This window comes from Aedes aegypti, chromosome 3, assembly GCF_002204515.2.
Source record: "Aedes aegypti strain LVP_AGWG chromosome 3, AaegL5.0 Primary Assembly, whole genome shotgun sequence".
Lineage (NCBI taxonomy): Eukaryota > Metazoa > Arthropoda > Insecta > Diptera > Culicidae > Aedes > Aedes aegypti.
In genome coordinates this window covers 255,360,991-255,382,884 of record NC_035109.1, presented here as the reverse complement: position 1 = coordinate 255,382,884, position 21,894 = coordinate 255,360,991, and the positions used below count along the sequence as shown (strand labels likewise).

Here is a 21,894-nt window from a genome sequence, read left to right as displayed (position 1 = left end):
TACCAACATTAAGATATTCAAGTGCAATAAAATCGTTGTTAGCTCTTTCGTTTGAGCTACAAAAAACTGTAAGTTGTTCTTCACTAAACAACCCAATTTGAAATTTCGGTAGTTATTTTCCCCTCAAATGGTTAAACTGAACTTCGCGGTCGACCCATTTGAGTTTTAACAGTTGAGTAGTAGTTCAGAACAAAGTTGACAGACGGTTAGTTATTCTCAAATTACCGGGAGTAGAAAATAACTCTTGAGCTGTCAAGTCTAAACCATGCTCAGTTGGGTTTATTCACAAATTTCATAACGCCAAAAATTGCAATTTTCGACACCCGCTTTGCATGAATATTTTACAAATTTTGTAAGTACACTAAAATTGGGATAGGGCTTTAGGACCCTATTTTGGGTTAAGTCAATACAGTACCAGATTTAAGGCCCAAACGCAATGACAGCGGAACGGCAACGGAAAGCGGAACCGGTTCGCCAGTATGAATTATAGTTTGCTAGTCGACTCAGTGTTGGTTCACTTTCATTCATTGACAGCTCAGTCGAGATGGTGTGTAACTGACAAATGTAAACAAATTGAGTTTTATTCACCTAACAGTTTATTTGATAAATTACAATCATATAATGCACAACTGTTTCTTAAAAATAACGTTTTTCACGAAATAAGTGAGAAAAACATAAAGGCGCATTTGATATTCTCTTTCGATACGAACTCTGATGTCAATTTCGCCCATCTTCCCCCTTTGCGATAACCGGGCGCATTTGCGATTGAGTGTGGCAGCAGGGCGCATTTAAAACTGAGTGTGCAGAAGGTCGATAGTGAAGAAGGTTCGTGTGACAGAGCGTAGCAAAACGGCGAAGCTGATGATAGTCAAAACAGAAGGACGAGGTCAAGAGGCGCAATCGCGGCTGTCAAACTGAAGGAGACGAAAAAAGTAAGAGGTTGTTTCCCAGATACAACCGCCAAATTGGCGTTGGATAACGTTAGCTTCTTCTATTTCCTGGCTTGAGACAGTCACGAACTCATGAAAGATTTATACTGATAAAAACCTCAATTTTCATACTATTTGTTGCGTGTCAATTCTGACCTATTATGGACATTGTGTGTTATTTGGTTGGTTCGGTTAACACTTCAACACCGATAGAATCGGTCGATGGAAGAAGAACCATGAGCGGTAACTCTTGCTCCACGCATGATCTTCTAGGATTGGTTGCTTTAGTGGATTCCGAGGCCAGTTTTAGGTTGAGGTACTTCTCCATGAAGTTCGCGAACTCCATGTTCTCCTCTTTGCTCAAATCGATGTTAAAGTTGCCAGTCACGATGATTGGCATGATCTCCTTTTGATACTCGAAGAAGTTTCGCACCATGAAAAACTTCTTCTGCTTCGTCTTGGCAAATCTGCGATTCCAGAGCTCCGACGTCATGGTCCTGCAGGAAGCGAGAAGCCTAACTGGTCGGTTTGTTTGAGGATATGTCAGCATCATACCGAAGGGCATCCAGCTGGCTCGTCGTATCCGTGAAGAACGCGCTTAAATTGAATTGCAGCACATTTTCAAATAAAACGGCCCTTTTCAGGGTCATAACAATGCATTCGACGTAAAAGTGTTACAACTAGAGACATTTAATCTATTACTATTAATTGATTAATTAATTTATTTACTTATCTTTCATTATTTCGGTTAAAGTCTTCTAACGGAGAGAAATTGCAAACAAAGTTCTACCTAGGTTCCTGTCACTCGGGTGCCGACGGTAAGCACAATGAGAATTTTATTTCTTGGCACAGTGATTCTCGAAAAGCATTATTTAGCCATGATTAGTGATTGCATGCAAATGACTGACCGAAATTTGAATCAATCACATCCAATCATCAGTAGTGTCGCTCTTCGCAGTGGATAATTCTCATAACTCTTTCAAAATGAAATTATCGTCCTGAAAAGGACAGTTGGGGGTAGTCACCGTCGATCAAACTGTGTTTTCATTTCATTGTTAGACAGAAACACACCAAAAGATTACCGAAGACGATTAAATTAAAATGCCATCGGTAATTTTGTGCTTCCTAGTTTCCGTGCCCATCCTTGTTTTTGTTGGTTTGCCCACTCCGACGGCAATTATCAAGGTTTCTGGACGCGTTCCTCACGAATTCGATGGGCTAGCAGGATGCCCATGGCCATGATGAGCGATTTCACGGAACCCGCAGCTTTTAGCTTGGGAATAAACAGCAGCAGCGACGATCATGTAAAATTTATTCTGATAGGGTCTATCTCCGGTTGCTGGTGCGCACGTGGCTGATTGAAGTTAGGCTGGCTGACGAAAGTGTATAAAATATCGCTCAATGATATCTGTGCCCATCTAGTCGTGGGTTCGTTGGGCTTTCCTTAGCCGAGTGGTTAGAATCCGCGGCTACAAAGCAAAGTCATGCTGAAGATGTCTGGGTTCGATTCCCGGTCGGTCCAGGATCTTTTCGTAATGGAAACTTCCTTGACTTCCCTGGGCATAGAGTATCACTGTACCTGCCACACGACATACGAATGCGAAAAATGGCAATTTAGGCAAAGAAAGCTCTTAGTTAATAACTTTGGAAGTGCTCTTCGTCAGCTAAAAAGCAGGCTCTGTCCCAGTGAGGACGTCATGCCAAGAAGAAGAAAAAGAAGAAATGTTCGATCCCCATCGGAGCACGTGGTTTCTTTTCGTAGTTTAAATTTCAATTTGCATATTTGACACGTGTGTCGGCGTGTACATGTAAACTTCAAAACGTCAAAACCTTATAACAGCAAGACAAATTGTGCTTTTCTATGCAAAATAAGACATACCTCGATATTTCCTAATTTTTCAATAGTTTAGTCATGAAAATCAATAGTTTTCAATATTGGAGTAGATTTGTAGAAACATTTCCAATCGATTGGTGCAAGAATCTTGAAAATCTATCCGGGCGTTAGTAAGTTATTAACAGTTAAAATCTAACCACTTTTCGTGACGCGAGCGATTTTTCGTTTTTCGAAATTGTACCCCAGTATGTTGACGTAAGACGTTATCCAACATCAAAACCGAGGGGCGCAACAATCCTCAATTTTGATGAATGGCGCATGATGCTATTTTATTTATTTAAACATGGTTGTTCATAATATGAAAATAAATCAAATGGTTTGTTACAAAAATAATATTGTAATGGATCATACAAAAATGCATCATGCGATTAAATCGATCGATATAGAATTGAAATTATATCCGCTGAACTGCAAACCGATTTTACTGACAATGTATTAGTGTTCACATTCGCCCTAATTCTGACTCTGTACACGGAGACGGAATTCAACTCAATTTTGGGTTGTTTCAACGCAATTCCGTAGTTGAGCCCAATAACTCAATTTTGGCTAAATTTCCAAGGTCCCCACTAGGTAGTTTGGCTTTAATTCCATTAGAAAAGTATACTCAATTTTGGGTTGATTTAACGCAAAATTGAGTTCCTTCGACCCAAACATAAGAAAAGTTGCATTTACCCAAATTTGGCTTATTGGGCCAAAGTACCCCCATTGGGTAGATGCAGCTCTCTCTATTTTTGACAACATTCGTGTGGGAGAAAGAGAAAACCGAGAGATTTTGGGTTGAAACTATAATCGATATACTTAATTTTGGGTAAAGTAAACTCAAAAATTAGGTAAAAATATTTCTCCGTGTACACGGAGAAATATTTTTACCTAATTTTTGAGTTTACTTTACCCAAAATTAAGTATATCGATTATAGTTTAAACCCAAAATCTCTCGGTTTTCTCTTTCTCCCACACGAATGTTGTCAAAAATAGAGAGAGCTGCATCTACCCAATGGGGGTACTTTGGCCCAATAAGCCAAATTTGGGTAAATGCAACTTTTCTTATGTTTGGGTCGAAAGAACTCAATTTTGCGTTAAATCAACCCAAAATTGAGTATATTTTCCTAAAGGAATTAAAGCCAAACTGCCTAGTGGGGACCTTGGAAATTTAGCCAAAATTGAGTTGAATTCCGTCTCCGTGTATTGATGTAAACACAAAATTTATGTAAAAAAATCCCCGTGTTTATGTTTCGTATATATACGCATATGAAGCTCCGTTTCCGTGTGCACGCGACGCACATTATGCCCCCTATGAAAAGGCTCACGACGCCCATGAAGCCTCCACGGCTTTGTTGACATTGTGGTGGTTGGTGCTAGCCGGCCTCAGTGTCACAGAGCGCCCAATGCTATTTATGTTTTCGCGCGCACTCACCAACGATTCGAATTTATTTTTGTCGTAAAAATGTTTTAAAAGTTTGCACAAATTCAGCGTGTGAAAAATGTTTAACTGCAAGAAAAAATGCACGGGTATTTCCCGTTTCGTGGATGAAGATGTCCGCAAAATGCTGGAGCTAGAAAAGTTCAAACAGTGTAATTCCATTTCGTTCTCCAATGTCGACGACGATTCGCCGGTTGAAGTGTTTGGATACGAGCTGTTTTACCTGGATGACGAAACGTTAAGGATTCAAACGGAGAATGCACGGGATTATGCTGGGAAACTATCGGTTGAAGCGCACCGAGATGCTGTGGGACATTTTGAATGCAGAAGGCAGATTGCCGAGCTGGGGTCATTTCTACGATTGATTCTAGGCGAAGTAGACAGGCTAGATGGGAAGGTGGTGATGGATTCCATGTACCGACTGTACGATTCCTTTCCGGAGCTGGTTACGGTAGTTGAAGGAGCGGCCAACGCGTTGAGCCAAGAGACATATGATTACTTCCACGGATTGTTGGAATTCTGGTGGTACGGGTTGATTATAACATTTGAGCTGCAACAGCGCGACACGACGTCGGATGGGTATGAAACCATGTACCGAAGTCTGCTCGAAGGTTTAATCCAACTGGCGATGTTCAGGTATTCGAGACTTGAAAAAAGCGACTTGCCGTTCCATGATCAATTCTACTGCACATGTGTGCGCAACATTTGGATCGGGATCATGTCTTTGAGTATGAGTGGACGGAAGCACCTTGATTTTTGGGAACATATCAACAACGCTCTGGAGTCCATACGGAACGGAAGGCATGATCTGTACAGAAACTTTGCCCCACCGGCCAATGATTTCTTGTTCGTTGCTTGGTTCATTAATGGAATCGCCTCATTGTATCAGTATTGTATATTAGATGTGGACACATTCAAGGAATCCGCTGTGATAGTAAACCCTCCCGATTATACTCTGCTGGACAGAGCTGTTAAGGAAGTCACTCATGGGGACAAGCCGGAAGACCACTTGAGGATTCTTCTGGTGTTACTCAAGCCCATCTATACCAAATGGTGGCCGGTAAAGCACGATTTCCTATTTTCTCTATGGGAGTACTTCAGCAAACGTCTCAACTCACCGTTTCAATTGGCATCGGAACCACTCAGTAAACTGGCTTGCATCTGCCGATCTCCGATTGGCCTGATCGAACAAGCCCGTTGCCAAGCTGATCCACAAGCATTCGAATGTTTAGACACCTACTCATCCAGTTTCAAGTGCTATCTAACGATTATCGCCTTCATGGTTCGCCATTACTCCGACAACAACCAGAAAACCAAAGTTCAAATTCTCTTCAACCGTACCGTTCTGAAACTGGTTCCCGCCAAGATAGAACTTCTAACAGAGCAAGGAATCTACAACTACTCGCTGCTTATGCTCACAGTGTTGGAGTCTACCCCATACCAAGACGATTACCACCGTCTATCGAAGCAAATGCTGCATTTCAAGTTGGTCCAGCCGAGTTCCGCCGGAAACCTCGATAGCACCATTCGCCGCATCACGATGATATGCCTGGCCAATGCCGCACTGGTCATGCACTTCAGTCAGCGGAATTTCGACAAGGGCGCCCATCTGCAGCAGTTCCTGAAGGCGATCGACGAGGCCTGGATGAAGTACGGGAATCGGTTGCAACCGGCGTTACACGTGTTGGCCGATGCGATGGGGTCCGTGTACGATGACGTCATCTCCGGCGGAAGGCAGTTCGGCAAAGGGGATGAAAGGTTCGTCGGTGTTTGGGTGGAAAAGTATCTGAACGAGTGCTCAGGTAGTGAGCGCGATGCACTGTTTCAAAGTAAGTATCTACATTGTACACTCCCGTGCATAAGTTTGCGTACCTACACTCTCTAAGAAACATACAAAAAAGTTTTGTCCATATCTCTGTGATTACACGTTCGATTGAAACTCTCTATGGCGCATTCCAAAGGTATCGAGTTATTGTTACTTCAAAGGTATTTTTCCAAATACATTGCTTTGAATTTTGCATACTAAATTTTTACTTAAAATCGTGACAATTTCCAAAAAAAACACTGAAAAACATAGTTAATTTCCTCAGAATATAATAGACCAAAATTTTAAATCAGGGTTTCATTCAACTCGTAATCTTTATGTTCTCTGAGAGCAGTCACGAAGTTTTGGCGGAAAAATCTGAAAACTATTTTAAATCAATGAAACATTCATTCAAGTCGTCGTGCAAAAGTTTGGGTTCACCTGAGCCACACGCAAATCATTTTTGTCAATATCTCCGCCATTTTTCCACCGATTATAATAGTTTTTCGAACGCAAATAATAACGCGTAGGTACATGATTGGTTTGAGATTTCACAGAATTTTTGTGTTTTAAGTTAGTTTAGGTGAACCCAAACTTAAGCACGATGAATTGAATGCAGTGTCGATTCCCCAACCTCAAATCTATCTGTTCCACGGTTACAAATTCTTTTTTTTTTCTTGACAAAGTAGCAAATTTGCATTTAATAAGTAGAGCTTTGTTAGAAAAGAAGATTCCAACAATTAACAGTGAGCTTATAATCTAAATTTGCCGAATTAGCCATTTTTAGATTCGTAGAACAGGTAAAAAGTGAGGTTACGAGTTGCCTCTGCTTGAATGACTATTTTATTAATACCTGTACACCCAACTCCCCTCGGAAAGCCGGACCATGCATATCTCTGTCGTTTTCGAAGCGATTTTCAAAAACTTTTCAGCAATGGAACTGGACACTATTCAAAATTGATGTTCATTTTAAGGTTTTTGAAATAAATGCGTTTACCCAAAGTTGTTAAGCAAAAGGTACTAACTAGTTTTTTGAAAAAAACTCATATTTTTACTCAACTAGGGTTGTTATGTCTAATACGGCTTAAACCAGCCGACGGTGTTTTGAAAATACCTGAAGGTTGTAGACACAAAAGTCAATTTGAACAAATTGAGATGTACAATTGTGAAAAATAATAGAATCGTTCTGGTGGGCTTCGATCCCACGACTCCCAATTCGCTAGACTGGGCGCGTTAACCAACTACGCCACAGAACGGGTAACGATTCTGCAGCGCAATCGGCTAACTGAAACCAAAGTCCGTCACGACCCCATATTCTGATTCTCCTTCACAACCCTTCAACGATGTCAACAAAGTAATTAAAGGACCTCGATTATCTTATGCAGATGATTTGAAACTGTTTCTGCGGGTCCGTACCATCGCCGACGCCGTTGCTCTTCAACATGATTTAGATGTTTTTGTAGTTTGGTGCGACATGAATCGATTGACAGTTAATCCTGAGAAATGCTCGATTATCTCATTCTCACGCAAACTGCAGCCCATCCTGTTCTGTTACCAGCTCAAGGGAAAGGTGCTTCAACGAGTACAAGACGTTAAAGATCTTGGCGTTATTCTGGATGCTCAGTTGACGTTCAAACACCATGTCATCGAGAAAGCCTCCAGGACATTGGGTTTTATCTTCCGTATTGCCAAGGATTTCACGGATCCATATTGTCTCAAATCTTTATACTGCTCATTAGTTCGGGCCACACTTGAATATTGCTCCGCAGTTTGGCATCCGTATTACCGTAACGGCGTGGAGAGGATAGAGTCAGTGCAACGTCGCTTCATCCGTTATGCTCTCCGTCGACTTCCATGGCGAGACCCGTTCCGGTTGCCTAGCTACCAAAGTAGGTGTCAACTCATTCAACTGGAATCACTGCAGACCCGTAGAGACGTCAATAGAGCGATGGTAGTGGCTGACTTGCTTTCAGGAAGAATAGACTGTCCTGCGCTCCTGGAATCTATCAATGCGAGTGCTCACTCCAGGACGTTGCGTAACAATGCTATGTTGAGGTTACCATTGCGACGAACTAACTATGGCCAAAACAGTGCTATGGTCGGTCTTCAACGCGTGTTCAATAGGGTTGCTGAAGGGTTTGATTTTCACCTGTCCCGTCAAGTAATACGTCGTAACTATGTAGAAATTTTATCCCGACTCTCTGTGTGAATATTTGTGACTTTCATTTGTTTTATTTTTTTGACATTTTGTTGCCTTGTTTTGTAAAGTTTCAACTTAGTATTTTACTGTATTTTTTAGTTTAAAACATCATTGGGGCTTACTGTCTGTTGGTGTATAAATAAATAAATAAATAAATAACCCTACACCTCCTTCGGCTCTCTGAGATGCCCAATTCGACACTCCTAAGCGTGCCTACGAACAATGGACCAATGCACAAGTTCACTATTTGACGTTTGAGCGGTGCCGTGTTATTTACGTGACCATGGCAACAAGTGAATTCGGCACCGCCAAGTGTCAAATTAGTGAACACGTGCATTGGTTCATAGTGAGAGAATTTATTTTTAGCGTCGCACTGTTGCCTTGTTTGTACTCATAAGCCAAAGTTGGCTCAATAGGCCTATTCACATGACGTCTCAAATCAGCTGATCGGGAAGCACTTTGACAGTTCTTCTATGAAAATGACAGGCCCGTGTTAGCACCGGTCCTCCACCGATGTAAACAAATGCATAGACGGATCTGTCACATGAAAAGGCCTATGAGATGGTTAGTATGAGCAGTGTTGCTACATTTTTGCGATTCTCATTTTTATTTTCAGGCGAAAAAAACTTTTCTATCTTGAGTCAACCTCCAAAAATCTAGATAAAATCTAGGTTGCGCTAAAATTCAAAATAAACCTTTTTTAGATCACAGAGAATATTTGAAAACGTATTATGACTGTTCTTGGGATATCATTTTTTTTTAATTGGAACTTATTCTACCTAAAGTAAGTTAAAAATGCATAATTAATATAAAAAATAATATACTTAAGTATTTAAGAAAAACTAAACAAAGGAATGACTTGTCTGCTTCATATCTTCCAAAACCGTGCCCTAAACAGGTGTTATATCCTGCTCAAATTTTAAATAGTAATTTAAGCAACAAGTTGCAAAATGATGATTTTTTTTAGCACGAGTTGTCGAGGCTTGTCGAGTTGGATAAATACAATGAGTGCTGAATAAAAATTGGGTTGGTAATGTCTGTTATATAACCGCGGAATTGACGTAGGAATACAATGGACAAACTTCGATAAATTCTGGGTCAGACTCTTACAACAGTGCGGTAGCTTTTTGTAGATGCTAGGATGTTTGATGATAGATGATACACGCAAAAAAATTGTGCGGTAAAAACTACCATTTTAGGGGGTTAACTTAAGCGCTCGCACCGGCAATTTTCAGCAGACCAGAAATGCGCTTGATTTTACCATGTCTGTAGTCGAAATCAGATTGTTGTAAATTATTTCTGTCAAATGTACCAGTAATGTGGTGGGATGTACCGTAAACATAGTAAATTGGTCTGAAATTGCATGGTAGTTTCAAGAATGGGCGTAGTCAGCTAAAATAGTAATTTTTACTGCAGAATTTTTTTCCGTGTAGGTGCTGTGATTGTGAGTTTTCAATTACGTTATGGTTTTAAGGGAGATCTGTCAATTGGTTTGGAAGCTTTTCAGAGTTTCGGATTTCAAAGTAAAATACTTTAAAAAGGATTTGATTTGATTATGATGTTTGAATGTTCACAGTCATTCAAACATCATAATCAAATCAAATCCTTTTTAAAGTATTTTACTTTGAGTATGAGTGTAGTGAAAGATTATTAATAATTTGTCATGTACAAATTCATAGTACGTGTACTAGTTTTGTGTTGTTATTGATCGGATGAAGTTTTCAGAAATTAATTTTTTTGGACTAATTTTGCTGGTCTTGAAAAGGACTATGGGGTCATGCACAAATTACGTCACGCTCCAAGGGGGGAGAGGGGGTCAAGCCAAGCGTGACAAGCCTTACAAAATTTTCGGAGGACTCATACAAAAAACGTGACAAAGGGAGGGGGAGGGGGTCAAACAAGTTGGAATTTACCGTGACATAATTTGTGTACCATCCCTATTTGTCGTTCTGACATTTTCCTATCTTGCACAGCAGTGCCTGGAGAAATGCCGCACAAATGTCTTCAACCTGATCTGCTACGCCTAGCATTGCATTATATTCCTCACTAATATTTTGAATTGTGAGAGGAACAGCTACGTTGAAGGCCGTATCCTTCTGGTTAATCGCCACACCTCCAGCTCTCACGCCTGGGCGTTTGAACTGGTTATGCAACTGTAGCCAGCAATGTCGACTTAAGAGTGATCGTCTAGACAAGTCTCACTCAGTGCAAGGAATTCTACACTGGTTAAAATTTGGTCTGTAGCAATAACCATTGCATGAGCATTTATGCTCTGTACATTGATACCCATCAATGTGCAAGCAGGGCCGCTATGCTCCAAAATTTCACGCAGTTCGTCTCCAAGCGTCCGTAATCGATGATTGCCCAAGCGATGCAGCTCGTTCCTCAAGTCAACCCTCATGGGAGAATTGCTGCCTTTGGCGTGATGGAACTTGAAAGAATTGGTAGAGTTTGTCAAAAATATTCCTTGCAGTGAAGTAACCCGTGACAAACCAACATATACACTACCCACCATAAGTATGGAATTGCGTATTGCAACACTCATACTGAAGTTTGCAGCACCTTGAAAAGTTTAGCATCACCTAAATGAATATTATCTCGTGATTCTGAAGTGCTAGATCAATGTATTTTCGAGGTCATCTTAAAAAATAAGTCTTTGAGCCCCTGCGATTTTTTGTTTTCATTGAAAAAACTTTTATCACTGGATTTTGGGTGATGCTAAACTTAAAAGTACTGCAATACTCAGTATTGCAACGATTCCATATTTATGGTGGGTAGTGTACCAATTGCTGATCCTGGCTTCTATCACAGGCACTAACCACCAGGAACTGAATGCGTTTGAATTTGATTATGCCACTCAGTTTGATACTAAAATAATAATTCTCTGTACAGAAGTGAAATTGGAATTTCAAAACCAAGAGCGTTACGTTAGCACGAAATATTTTAAACTCCTATAACTTTTTGCTGGCTTAACAAAATTCTTTGCTCCTCAATCGAAAGACATGGCATAAAAGGGTCATGTTATTTACTTACTGAATCCCACATACCTGCCCAAATAGTTTAATAACTGTTTTAAAAGAGAACGTTGATTTCAAGCAAATCTTTAAATAGGTGTGCTAGAGAAAAGTTGACTTCATTTGCTTTTCACTCTCCGCTTGGATTGCATCTCAGCAGGCAACAGATAGGCTTGCTCTGAACGGGCGTGCTTCTCAGGCACAGACATCGATAGCGAAGGAGCGCCTTCCCCATTTTTGTCGTGCTTCACTCAAATCAAACTGACCGTCGACCGACCGAGAGAAGATGCCGTCCGAAGCCAAAGTCATCACCAGTGCGCATCGTACCTTCGTGCTGTGCGTACACGAATTCTCTCTGCTCTTGGAAGTTTTCTTAAAAACTACCTAAAGCAATAAAACAGTACTTTTCAGTGCTACAAAAACAGTACTTTTCAGTGCTAAAATTAAAAACGGTACTTTTCAGTGCTACTAAAACAGTACTTTTCAGTACTATTTTTTCTACTATTGATCCCTTTACGATCCTTGTTTGGACCCGTGCCTTCGATTTTTCGTTGGACCCGTTGGCGAAAGCTAGCGGTGGTAATCCTACTTGGACACCGTCTTGGGAAAAAACCTTTCGAAGGTCACGTCTTCTTTCGTTTATTAATTAAACATGGTATCAACAACAAACAAAAGGAAGGGTGAATCTCTGAATTCACTACTTCCTTCCAAAAAAGTGGGTTTTAAAACTGTCACTACACGTGGCAAGAATGGAAGAAAGGACGCTTCCCCGGAATGCGAACTTTCTTCCAAGGGTGAAATGAATAATTGTATCGAAATGAGCAATCAGTTCGATGCTCTAGACAAATTTTCCGAACACCAAATCGAAGCAGCCTCTAGCCCAGGCTCTTTGATTCAAGTGAGGAAGCAAAGAGTGCCGCCTGTCGTGGTCAGTTGTTCCGAATTTGGGGGATTTAGGCAGGAGATCTTGAACTCCATTAGGGGAATCAAGGTTTCCTTCCAAATCGCAAAGAAAGGAGACTGTCGCGTTTTGCCGGAAACTCTTAAAGATCGTGAGCTTCTTCTCAAACATCTTGAAGAGAAGAAGCACAATTTTTTTACTTATGACGACAAAACTGAACGTTTGTTCAAAGTTGTCTTGAAAGGTCTCTCAAGTGACTATAAATCACCTGAAGAGATCAAAAATGGAATAAATGATTTACTTGGATTTTCCCCAGTCCAAGTAATCATTATGAAAAAGAGAACCCAATCTGGCATTGTTCGGAAAGGGTTTGCTCAAGAATTTTATTTAGTTCACTTTAACAAAAAAGAACTAAATAATATTAAAGCTTTAGAAAAAGCAAAACTTTTGTTTGATGTCCGTGTGACATGGGAACATTTCCAGAAACCTGGAGGAAATTACCAGAACCCCACTCAGTGCCGTTGGTGCCAAAAGTGGGGTCATGGTACAAAAAATTGTCGCATGGATGCTAAATGCATGATTTGCGGAGGTTCTTCTCACGCCAAAGACGTCTGTCCAGTGAAGGAAGATACCACCAAATTCATATGCTGTAATTGCGGGGCTAACCATAAGTCCAATTTTTGGAATTGTCCTTCACGCAAAAAGGTCATTGAGGCTCGTGCCAGGCAGATGAAAGATAATATCCGTTACGATAACGGTCGTTTCCGGAATTTGCCTGGAAGAGTATCGAACAATGCTCATTTTTCAGTTAACGATCGCTTGATCATGAATCATACCCATCAGGAAGATCATAATCATGCTCATTCACAAACTAATTTTAATCCGTCGGGTAGCCGTTCGAATCTTTCTATTTCGAATGTATCTACCCACGGTAAATCCTTTGCCGATATCGTAGCAGGAAATTCGAACTCCTCCCCTGTTCGATCCATGGGTACCCATTCTACTTGTTTCAAATCAAATGGAAAAAACCCTACCGCCACAGGTAACTCCGCTTCTTCGTCTACCGGAAATTCCAATGGGAAATCACATGACATGTCTGCCTCTGATTTTAATTTTCTAACTGAACAATTGAATCTAATGATTGATGCAATGTTCAAAGCCACCACTATGACTGAAGCAGTCCAAGTAGGTGTAAAATTTACAAATCAAATTGTTATTGGATTACGTTTTTCTAATGGATCCAAATAATAATTTAAATATTTTAAATTGGAATGCTCGTTCTCTGAATGGTAAAGAGGACGAGCTGTTTAATTTTCTTACGGTCAATAACGTGCATATAGCAGTTATTACCGAAACGTATTTAAAACCTGGATCTAAACTCAAAAGAGATCCTAACTTTTTTGTTTATCGTAATGATCGACTTGATGGGGCATGTGGGGGAGTTGCAATCATCATTCATAGGCGTATAAAACATCAACTGTTTTCATCATTTGAAACTAAAGTTTTTGAAACTTTAGGTGTTTCTGTTGAAACACAGTTTGGTAAATATACTATCATAGCTGCCTATTTGCCTTTTCAATGCTCTGGGCAGCAAGTTAATTTGCTCCAAACTGACTTGCGTAAATTGACTCGCAATAAGTCAAAATTTTTTGTCATTGGTGACTTTAATGCCAAACATCGGTCATGGAATAATTCTCAAAGTAATTCCAACGGCAGAATTTTATTTGATGAGTGCTCTTCAGGATATTTCTCAATTCAATACCCTGATAGCCCCACATGTTTTTCCTCTTCTAGAAATCCATCTACGATTGATTTGGTCTTAACCGACTCTAGTCATCTTTGTAGCCAACTGATTACTCATGCTGATTTTGATTCTGATCATGTCCCTGTTACATTTCAAATATCCCAAGAAGCGATTCTCAATCCTATCAGCTCCACTTTCAATTATTTACGAGCCGACTGGAATATATATAAAACGTATGTTGACTCCAATCTTGATGTTAACATTTCTTTAGAAACTAAACTTGATATTGACAATGCTCTTGAAACTTTAACAAATTCCATTGTTGAAGCCCGGAGCATTGCAATTCCAAAATGTGAAGTAAAATTTGAATCCGTGATTATAGACGATGATCTTAAACTCTTGATCCGTCTTAAAAACGTGAGGAGAAGGCAATTTCAACGCACTCGCGATCCTGCTATGAAAATTATATGGCAGGATTTGCAGAAAGAAATCAAGAAACGTTTTGCTCAATTAAGAAACAAAAATTTTGAAAATAAAATTTCTCAATTGGACCCTGGCTCTAAGCCCTTTTGGAAATTATCGAAAATCTTGAAAAAACCTCAGAAGCCAATACCGGCATTGAAAGAGGAAAACAAATTATTACTAACTAATTGTGAAAAAGCTCAAAAACTTGCTATGCAGTTTGAAAGTGCGCACAATTTTAATTTAGGACTTACTAGTCCAATTGAAAATGAAGTTACTCAGGAGTTCGAAAATATTCTCAATCAAGAGAACGTTTTCGAAAATGCCTGGGAGACTGATTTGGAAGAAGTGAGAACTATTATTAAAAAATTCAAAAATATGAAAGCTCCTGGCGATGATGGAATTTTTTACATCCTCATCAAAAAACTTCCAGAAAGTAGCTTATCATTTTTAGTTGATATATTTAACAAATGTTTTCTATTAGCATATTTTCCTGACAAATGGAAAAATGCTAAGGTTGTTCCAATTTTAAAACCAGACAAAAATCCTGCAGAAGCTTCTAGCTATCGTCCAATCAGTTTGCTTTCCTCCATCAGTAAACTTTTTGAAAAGGTTATTTTGAACAGAATGATGGCCCACATCAACGAAAATTCAATTTTTGCCAATGAACAGTTCGGATTCCGCCATGGACATTCGACCACTCATCAACTTTTACGTGTAACAAATTTGATCCGTTCCAACAAATCTGAAGGCTATTCTACTGGTCTTGCTCTTCTAGACATAGAAAAAGCATTCGACAGTGTTTGGCATTAAGGTTTGATTGTAAAATTAAAAAACTTTAATTTTCCAACATACATTGTTAGAATAATTCAAAGTTATCTGTCAAATCGTACACTTCAGGTTAATTATCAGAACTCCAGATCTGAAAGACTTCCTGTAAGAGCTGGTGTTCCTCAAGGCAGCATTTTGGGACCAATATTATACAATATTTTCACATCTGACTTACCTGAGCTACCTCAGGGATGTCAAAAATCTTTATTTGCGGATGACACAGGCCTCTCCGCCAAAGGACGAAGCCTGCGTGTCATCTGTAGTCGATTGCAAAAAAGTTTGGATATTTTTTCTTCATACTTGCAAAAATGGAAGATTTCTCCTAATGCTTCCAAAACTCAACTAATAATATTCCCACATAAACCAAAAGCTCTTTATTTGAAACCTTCAAGTAGACATGTTGTCACGATGAGAGGGGTTCCAATAAATTGGTCAGATGAAGTTAAGTATCTAGGGCTCATGCTAGATAAGAATTTAACTTTCAAAAATCACATTGAGGGCATTCAAGCCAAATGTAATAAATATGTAAAATGTCTCTATCCCCTTATTAATAGAAAATCAAAACTCTGTCTTAAGAACAAGCTGTTGATATTCAAACAAATTTTCAGGCCAGCCATGTTGTATGCTGTACCAATATGGACTAGCTGTTGTAATACCAGGAAGAAAGCTCTGCAGAGAATTCAAAATAAAATTTTGAAAATGATTCTGAGGCTTCCTCCCTGGTATAGTACCAATGAGTTACATAGAATATCCAATGTTGAAACATTGGAACAAATGTCAAATAAAATAATCAATAATTTCAGGCAAAAATCATTACAATCTTCTATTGCCACGATTAATGCGTTATATGTTTAGGTTAAGTTAGGTTAAGTATATTAAAAACATTTTTTTTTCTCTTATAAGCAGGTGAAATCATCTCACCTGTAAAAAAAAAAAAACTGAACTGCTACGGCAAATGAAATGTAATATGTTGTTAACAAAATGTTAATTAAATCTTAAATTTGTTTTACCAAATTAGGATGATAGTGTTGTCAAATAACACAGAACACCTAGATATAAGAAATGAATGTAATGTTTGGAATGGTACTAATAAAGAAATTAAAAAAAAAAAAAAAAAAAAAAAAAAAAAAAAAAAAAAAAAAAAAAAAAAAAAAAAAAAAAAAAAAAGCCAAAGTCATCACCGCTGCCACCGCCAAGAAGAAGAAGAAGAGGAAGCAGTTCACAGGAGAATGAGATGGTTGTGCCGCTATCATTTCTCGGAATATAAGCATTATTGCCCAGTTCTTCACACATGCATGATAAAAGTGTTTATAATGACAGCGAGAATGGATACCTAAGTGATTTTTTTACAGTATCTTTATTGACCGTAGTGCTAAATCGTAGTTTTAATAGTATTGATTCTACACCAGCAAAAGTAATGAAAAAAATTAAATTAATATCTTTTAATTAGTTAGTAATGAGAATAGATGGTAAATGGTAATAACAATGAATTTATATGAAAATGGAGTGATGTAATTTTGATGAAAATTTGAAGTTGAAATAGTGAAAATGGATATAATGGAAAGTATATCTGAAGTGTATTACGAAAGTTGATGAGTGGTAATCTATGATATACGTGATAGTGTCGAAAATAAAAGTGTCGATAGTGAGTAATGCAATGAAATGGGGAATGAGGACCTTTTAATAAAACTATTTCGATTTTCACTTAGTAGCATTTCAGGCCTTATCATAGTTTGATAGTAGTCTGAACTACTAGACTGCATAACTACGGTAAGGGCTGATAGCTGCTAGGGTACACAGTGACCATTTGAGCAACATTGCTTAGGAACGTCTGTGTGATGAACACAATATAGGCTCATAAGAGCAAATGCTGCGAAGGAGCTTTGGGAAAATTAAAAGTATCGCCTATCGCTACTGACAAAGAAATAAAAGAAATAAAGAACCATGGTCGAAACAAAAATAAACCAGGAGAGCACGACCAACTAGCATACCACACTCCATTTCTGGAATGATCCTTAACGAGTGTCTCTCAGAATCGTGTTGAATAAAATGTCGATTTCCGGTGAAGATCATTGCCAGATCTCCCAAAAATTTAGATTATTTTTTATGGGACTCTTCATGAATTTCTAGCGAGATCTTTAGTGAGTTATCAAAATCTCAATGAGAATTTAACGGTAGCTTTTTTTGTGAATCGTCCATAAATAATCTTTACCGAAACCATGATGCAAAGATTTCAAGTGGCATTTCCATATTTAATAAATCTCCGAAAACACTTAAAGCGGATTTCGAATATATTTTTGGATTGTATTAAATATACTTTCGACTTTCTTAAGCTGTTTTTGTCATTCTTTGTAATTTCTTAGCGAGATCTTGATCAGAGATTAAGCAGATTCCTGATAAAATCATTGGTAAATTGCTTGCGAGAATGTTGCAGGATTTCATGGACTGACAATTTTGAGACCATCGATGGATTCTTTAAGGGCTCCTGTTGCTAAATTCCTGACGAGATATTGCGGCGCTCACTTTAAATCCACAACCAGCGGCGGCGGTAACGCGCAGAAGATATGCGCGCAATTCAAACGCAACGTCAAAATTCAAGTAGGCTTGGATTTTTTCGTTCTTCAAGGACTCAAATGTTTCAAATTCGCTAAATTTGAAACATTTGGTGGTTTTTATTATCACTGCGACGGTATATCGACATTTTCAGATAATCGCATTATGTGGATTTATCTTGCAGAGCACAATATTTTAAGCGACTGTCACTGCAAAAAGGACTGTCGCGACTGTGGCAAAAAATAATACTATTGTGGTTTTTGGCAGACCTCAAACAATAACATGGACATAATACTTGATACCTTGCAAAATCGAAAGTCAAAACACCCTAAAGTCTTCTGAAAAGTGATAGATTATCGTCTTAAAAAAGGCTAGTTATATTTTAGAATTTATACTTATGCTCATATCCGCTAATTAGAAGTTTCGTACATTACAAGCAGGCTTGGGAACTGTGATTACAATTTACCACAGTTTATCGATTCACATCAAACACAAAGCAGCAGCAGCAGCATCAAAACCATCAGGCGTAGCGCTGCTAACGATTCACAACTGCTTGAATGTTTTTGTCTCTCCACTATGATCGTTTTCGGGCAGCCATCCCGAGGTGAATGATTGAAAAAAATGTTAAACAATTCAATCGCAAATATTTTGCTTGTGTTTTCAATAAATTGAAATCTATTAGTACTAATAGCAAGAGCACAATCATTCTGTTGCTACAGTACTTTGCTACAGTACATCCCTGATTACAAGTGCTCAATGTTAAAATTTAAAAATAAAAGCTTTACAATCGCTGCTGTTAGGAATATGAGTTATGTTCAGAATTTAATACAAAATGGAATTTGCACAGAAAAATTGTGAAAATTGCAAAATGTCCTGATTTTGAATCTCCAGAATATGGTCACCCTATACAGAACGTCACATGGATAATCGATTCTGCACCATTTTTGCGGGAGGTACAGTGAGTAGTATCCACATTTGCCAGCTCTACATTTAATGCGGCCAGGGATCTTTGGTTGGTGCAGCGACTACCCCACTCCACTGCCCATGCATTAAAGTCTCCAGCTATCCTACTGGCAGCCGATTAGTCAATTCGTCTATCATCCTGTCGATCATGTGGGAAAATTCCTCAATCGACATCCTTGGGGGTACGTAACAGCTGCAATAGAATTCACCGTTGATTTTTGCTATCGCAAAACCGTCGTTTGAGATAAAGAGACTTCTTCTTGGATTGGGTATTGTCCTATCGTCCCTATAGCTGCTAGCTATGCCACCCAGTTCCCGTTGTTGTCTGGTATGCGGTATGGGTTCGATAGTAACATCGATAGTAACGCTTCCTCCAATTGTAAAACCCACTTATCGCTTTAACTTATGCCCTACTATATTTCTTCCCATTTTAGACATCAACCGCCTGTTCCGATGCTTACGTTTGAAGCAACCGTTCCACGTGCAACAACACAATGATGTCCTGCGACCGCTGTACGAGATTGTGCTGCCTTTTGTCGAAAAAGCATTCACCAAAGCCGATCAACCATGCCCAATCATCGCGGAGCTAGCAGCACATTTTACTCTGTTCAGCATTGAACAGCCATTCGTAGAGCCGTTCTTGGCTTCTTTTTCATTTTTCGCCGATAATGTCGATGCCAATTCCGGTCTACGGTTGAGTTACACCAAACTGATCGTCAAAAGTGATCGAGTCAGTGAAATCGACGACATGCTGATTATTAAATGTTGGTTGAAATTCGCTATTATAAACAGCGCTGAACAGCTCACAGAACTCTCTCAAGTGGTTCTCGGATTGAGTGAGTTCAGATCACTTTGTGACATTCCGTCCCATGATCTTATTGACGAAGGCGAGGAGCCGATAGGATTGTTTTTCAAATTCGTCGGCAAAAAGTTTAAGGAATGTGAAAATAACAGTGCAATGCAGTTCGATCTGAAGAATAAAATGCACGTTTTGTTTCAACAATTCGACAAATGGATCCCAAACCCCAATGTTGCTCTACTGAAAAGAATCCTGTCGGTTCTGGCCCTCGCGCTGAAGGAATGTGGACCTGTGGTGTACATAAGAAACAATTCAACATGCCTGTATCATTTGGCGGTCAATCACTATTTCCTACCAATGACCGTGCTCACCGACAGGAATGTGTCCAATGAGTTAGTACTGGCAATGGGCAAGATGTGGTTCCGAATAATGGATGCCATGGGTCAAATGGACTACGAAATCGATCCCGTGCTAAGTGACCATGTTACGAATATGATCGTTAAATGGGCTCCTCAGTTCCTCAAATTCAAAGAGAAAAAGGACATCGCCAGACCATATGTAATGTTCATTTCGTCTTTGAATGAGCCATTTATCACATTTGCAGTCAATAGATATCTGCTTTCGTATGTGGAACTGGATCAAATGGGTGCCCCAAAACCAAATGCCGAAACCGGATTGACGTTACTGCTGTACACTCTCGAAGTTCTGCACGACATTCAGGACAACGGAAAAATAGCGTTTTTCATTAGACTGACTGCTACTTCCATCATGGACCACGCCACAAAGTGCCACGATGTATATCCTAGCAAAGCAGTAGCCGTTAACATTATTTTCAAAATGCTGGATTGTACCCGAAGCAGCTCAAATCTCGTCAAACTGGAACTCCGAAACAGTTTGGCATCGTATACCAAGAGGCATTTACCGGTGGAAACGGGCTATTATTTCCGTTTTATGTCCAAGTTGGCGGAGAAAAATCCAGAATTCATACAATCCATGACATCAACGATTCGAGAGGAACTCATAGATACGGAGCGCTTGAGAGGTGGGAAAGAAGATAAGCATCTTCGCAGGCTACTGTTCCAGTTGGAAGGAGCGGTGGAAGCGAGTATCAATAAGCAAAAGCCGTAATTTGTTATACGTTCAGTTGAAGATTCCCGGATACGTTTCTCTGTAATTAGAAATGGAATAAATACTTTTGAGCCACCCTGTTACGATAGATGTCGAATTGTTCATATGCATACGCCTCAAATCCGAACGCACCAACTAACGCACAGTGGCGCATGGCCGGACAAATCTTCAAAATAATCAATTGTTAACATTTTTATAGACTTCTTTAGCATTGAGTGAAGATTTTTCAGAATTTGAAATTGATCAGTGTGGGAAAATCAGCGAAATTGGATTGGTTTAAATACCGTTGGGGCCCAGATAGCCGTAGCGGTAAACGCGCAGCTATTCAGCAAGACCCAGCTGAGGGTCGTGGGTTCGAATTCCACCGGTCGAGGATCTTTTCGGGTTGGAAATTTTCTCGACTTCCCAGGGCATAGAGTATCTTCGTACCTGCCACACGATATACGCATGCAAAAATGGTCATTGGCACAGTAAGCTCTCAGTTAATAACTGTGGAAGTGCTCATAAGAACACTAAGCTGAGAAGCAGGCTCTGCCCCAGTGGGGACGTAATGCCAGAAAGAAGAAGAAATACCATAAACAGAGTAACTTTGATAATGCGGGTAACTTTGATAGTGCGTGACCCAAAACATACTTTACGAAATATTATTATATAATTTCTGTTGATCAGCTGAATGTAAAAGCAACGGTTATCAGTATGACACTTTATGTCAGAGCTAGTTTCGTTGAAATTGAGAACATTTGAGGCCTTATATTCAAATATCATAAATATATGAGATTTTGCCATACTTTTTAAAACGCTTGCAAACATTGTCGTCCCGGTATTAAATTTCTATTAAAATTCTCCAATTCAGTTCCTAATGCAATAATGATATACAGAAGTTTGGTTGAGAATTTAAAAGTGTTAACATGTAGACTCCATTCGACAACGAAGGCCCAACCGAGGTTTGACGATAACTATTTGATTTTCAACACGTAAAAGTGTTATTTGCAACAAACATTGTTTTTCAAACTCCTTCCGATTCATGTGAAGTGTTTCGGAAAATTGACTTACTTTTGTAATATAAAATATGCTGCATATGCTGCAAACTCTCGCATAATTTATGATCTCGCCTAAAAAACCATTGGAAACCGAATGGATTGCTCGTTGATTTATAGCAAATGAATGGACAAAGATAAAAACTTTCACCGCTGAGAAATAGAGGAGGATTTTCTCTTCATCGTAGCATTGTTAAATAACGTATAAATCCATT

The 21,894-nt window shown here is 39.2% G+C and overlaps 1 protein-coding gene across 1 annotated transcript; it reads left to right on the top strand.

The window, feature by feature from the left end:
• The first annotated feature begins 4,204 nt into the window (after window positions 1–4,204).
• Window positions 4,205–20,730, top strand: LOC5569533 (protein MMS22-like). Its single transcript, XM_001652794.2, has 2 exons — window positions 4,205–6,072; window positions 19,150–20,730. The coding sequence occupies exons 1-2, from the start codon at window positions 4,305–4,307 to the stop codon at window positions 20,640–20,642; spliced, it is 3,261 nt and encodes a 1,086-aa protein (XP_001652844.2). The 5' UTR covers window positions 4,205–4,304; the 3' UTR covers window positions 20,643–20,730.
• Window positions 20,731–21,894: the final 1,164 nt, after the last annotated feature.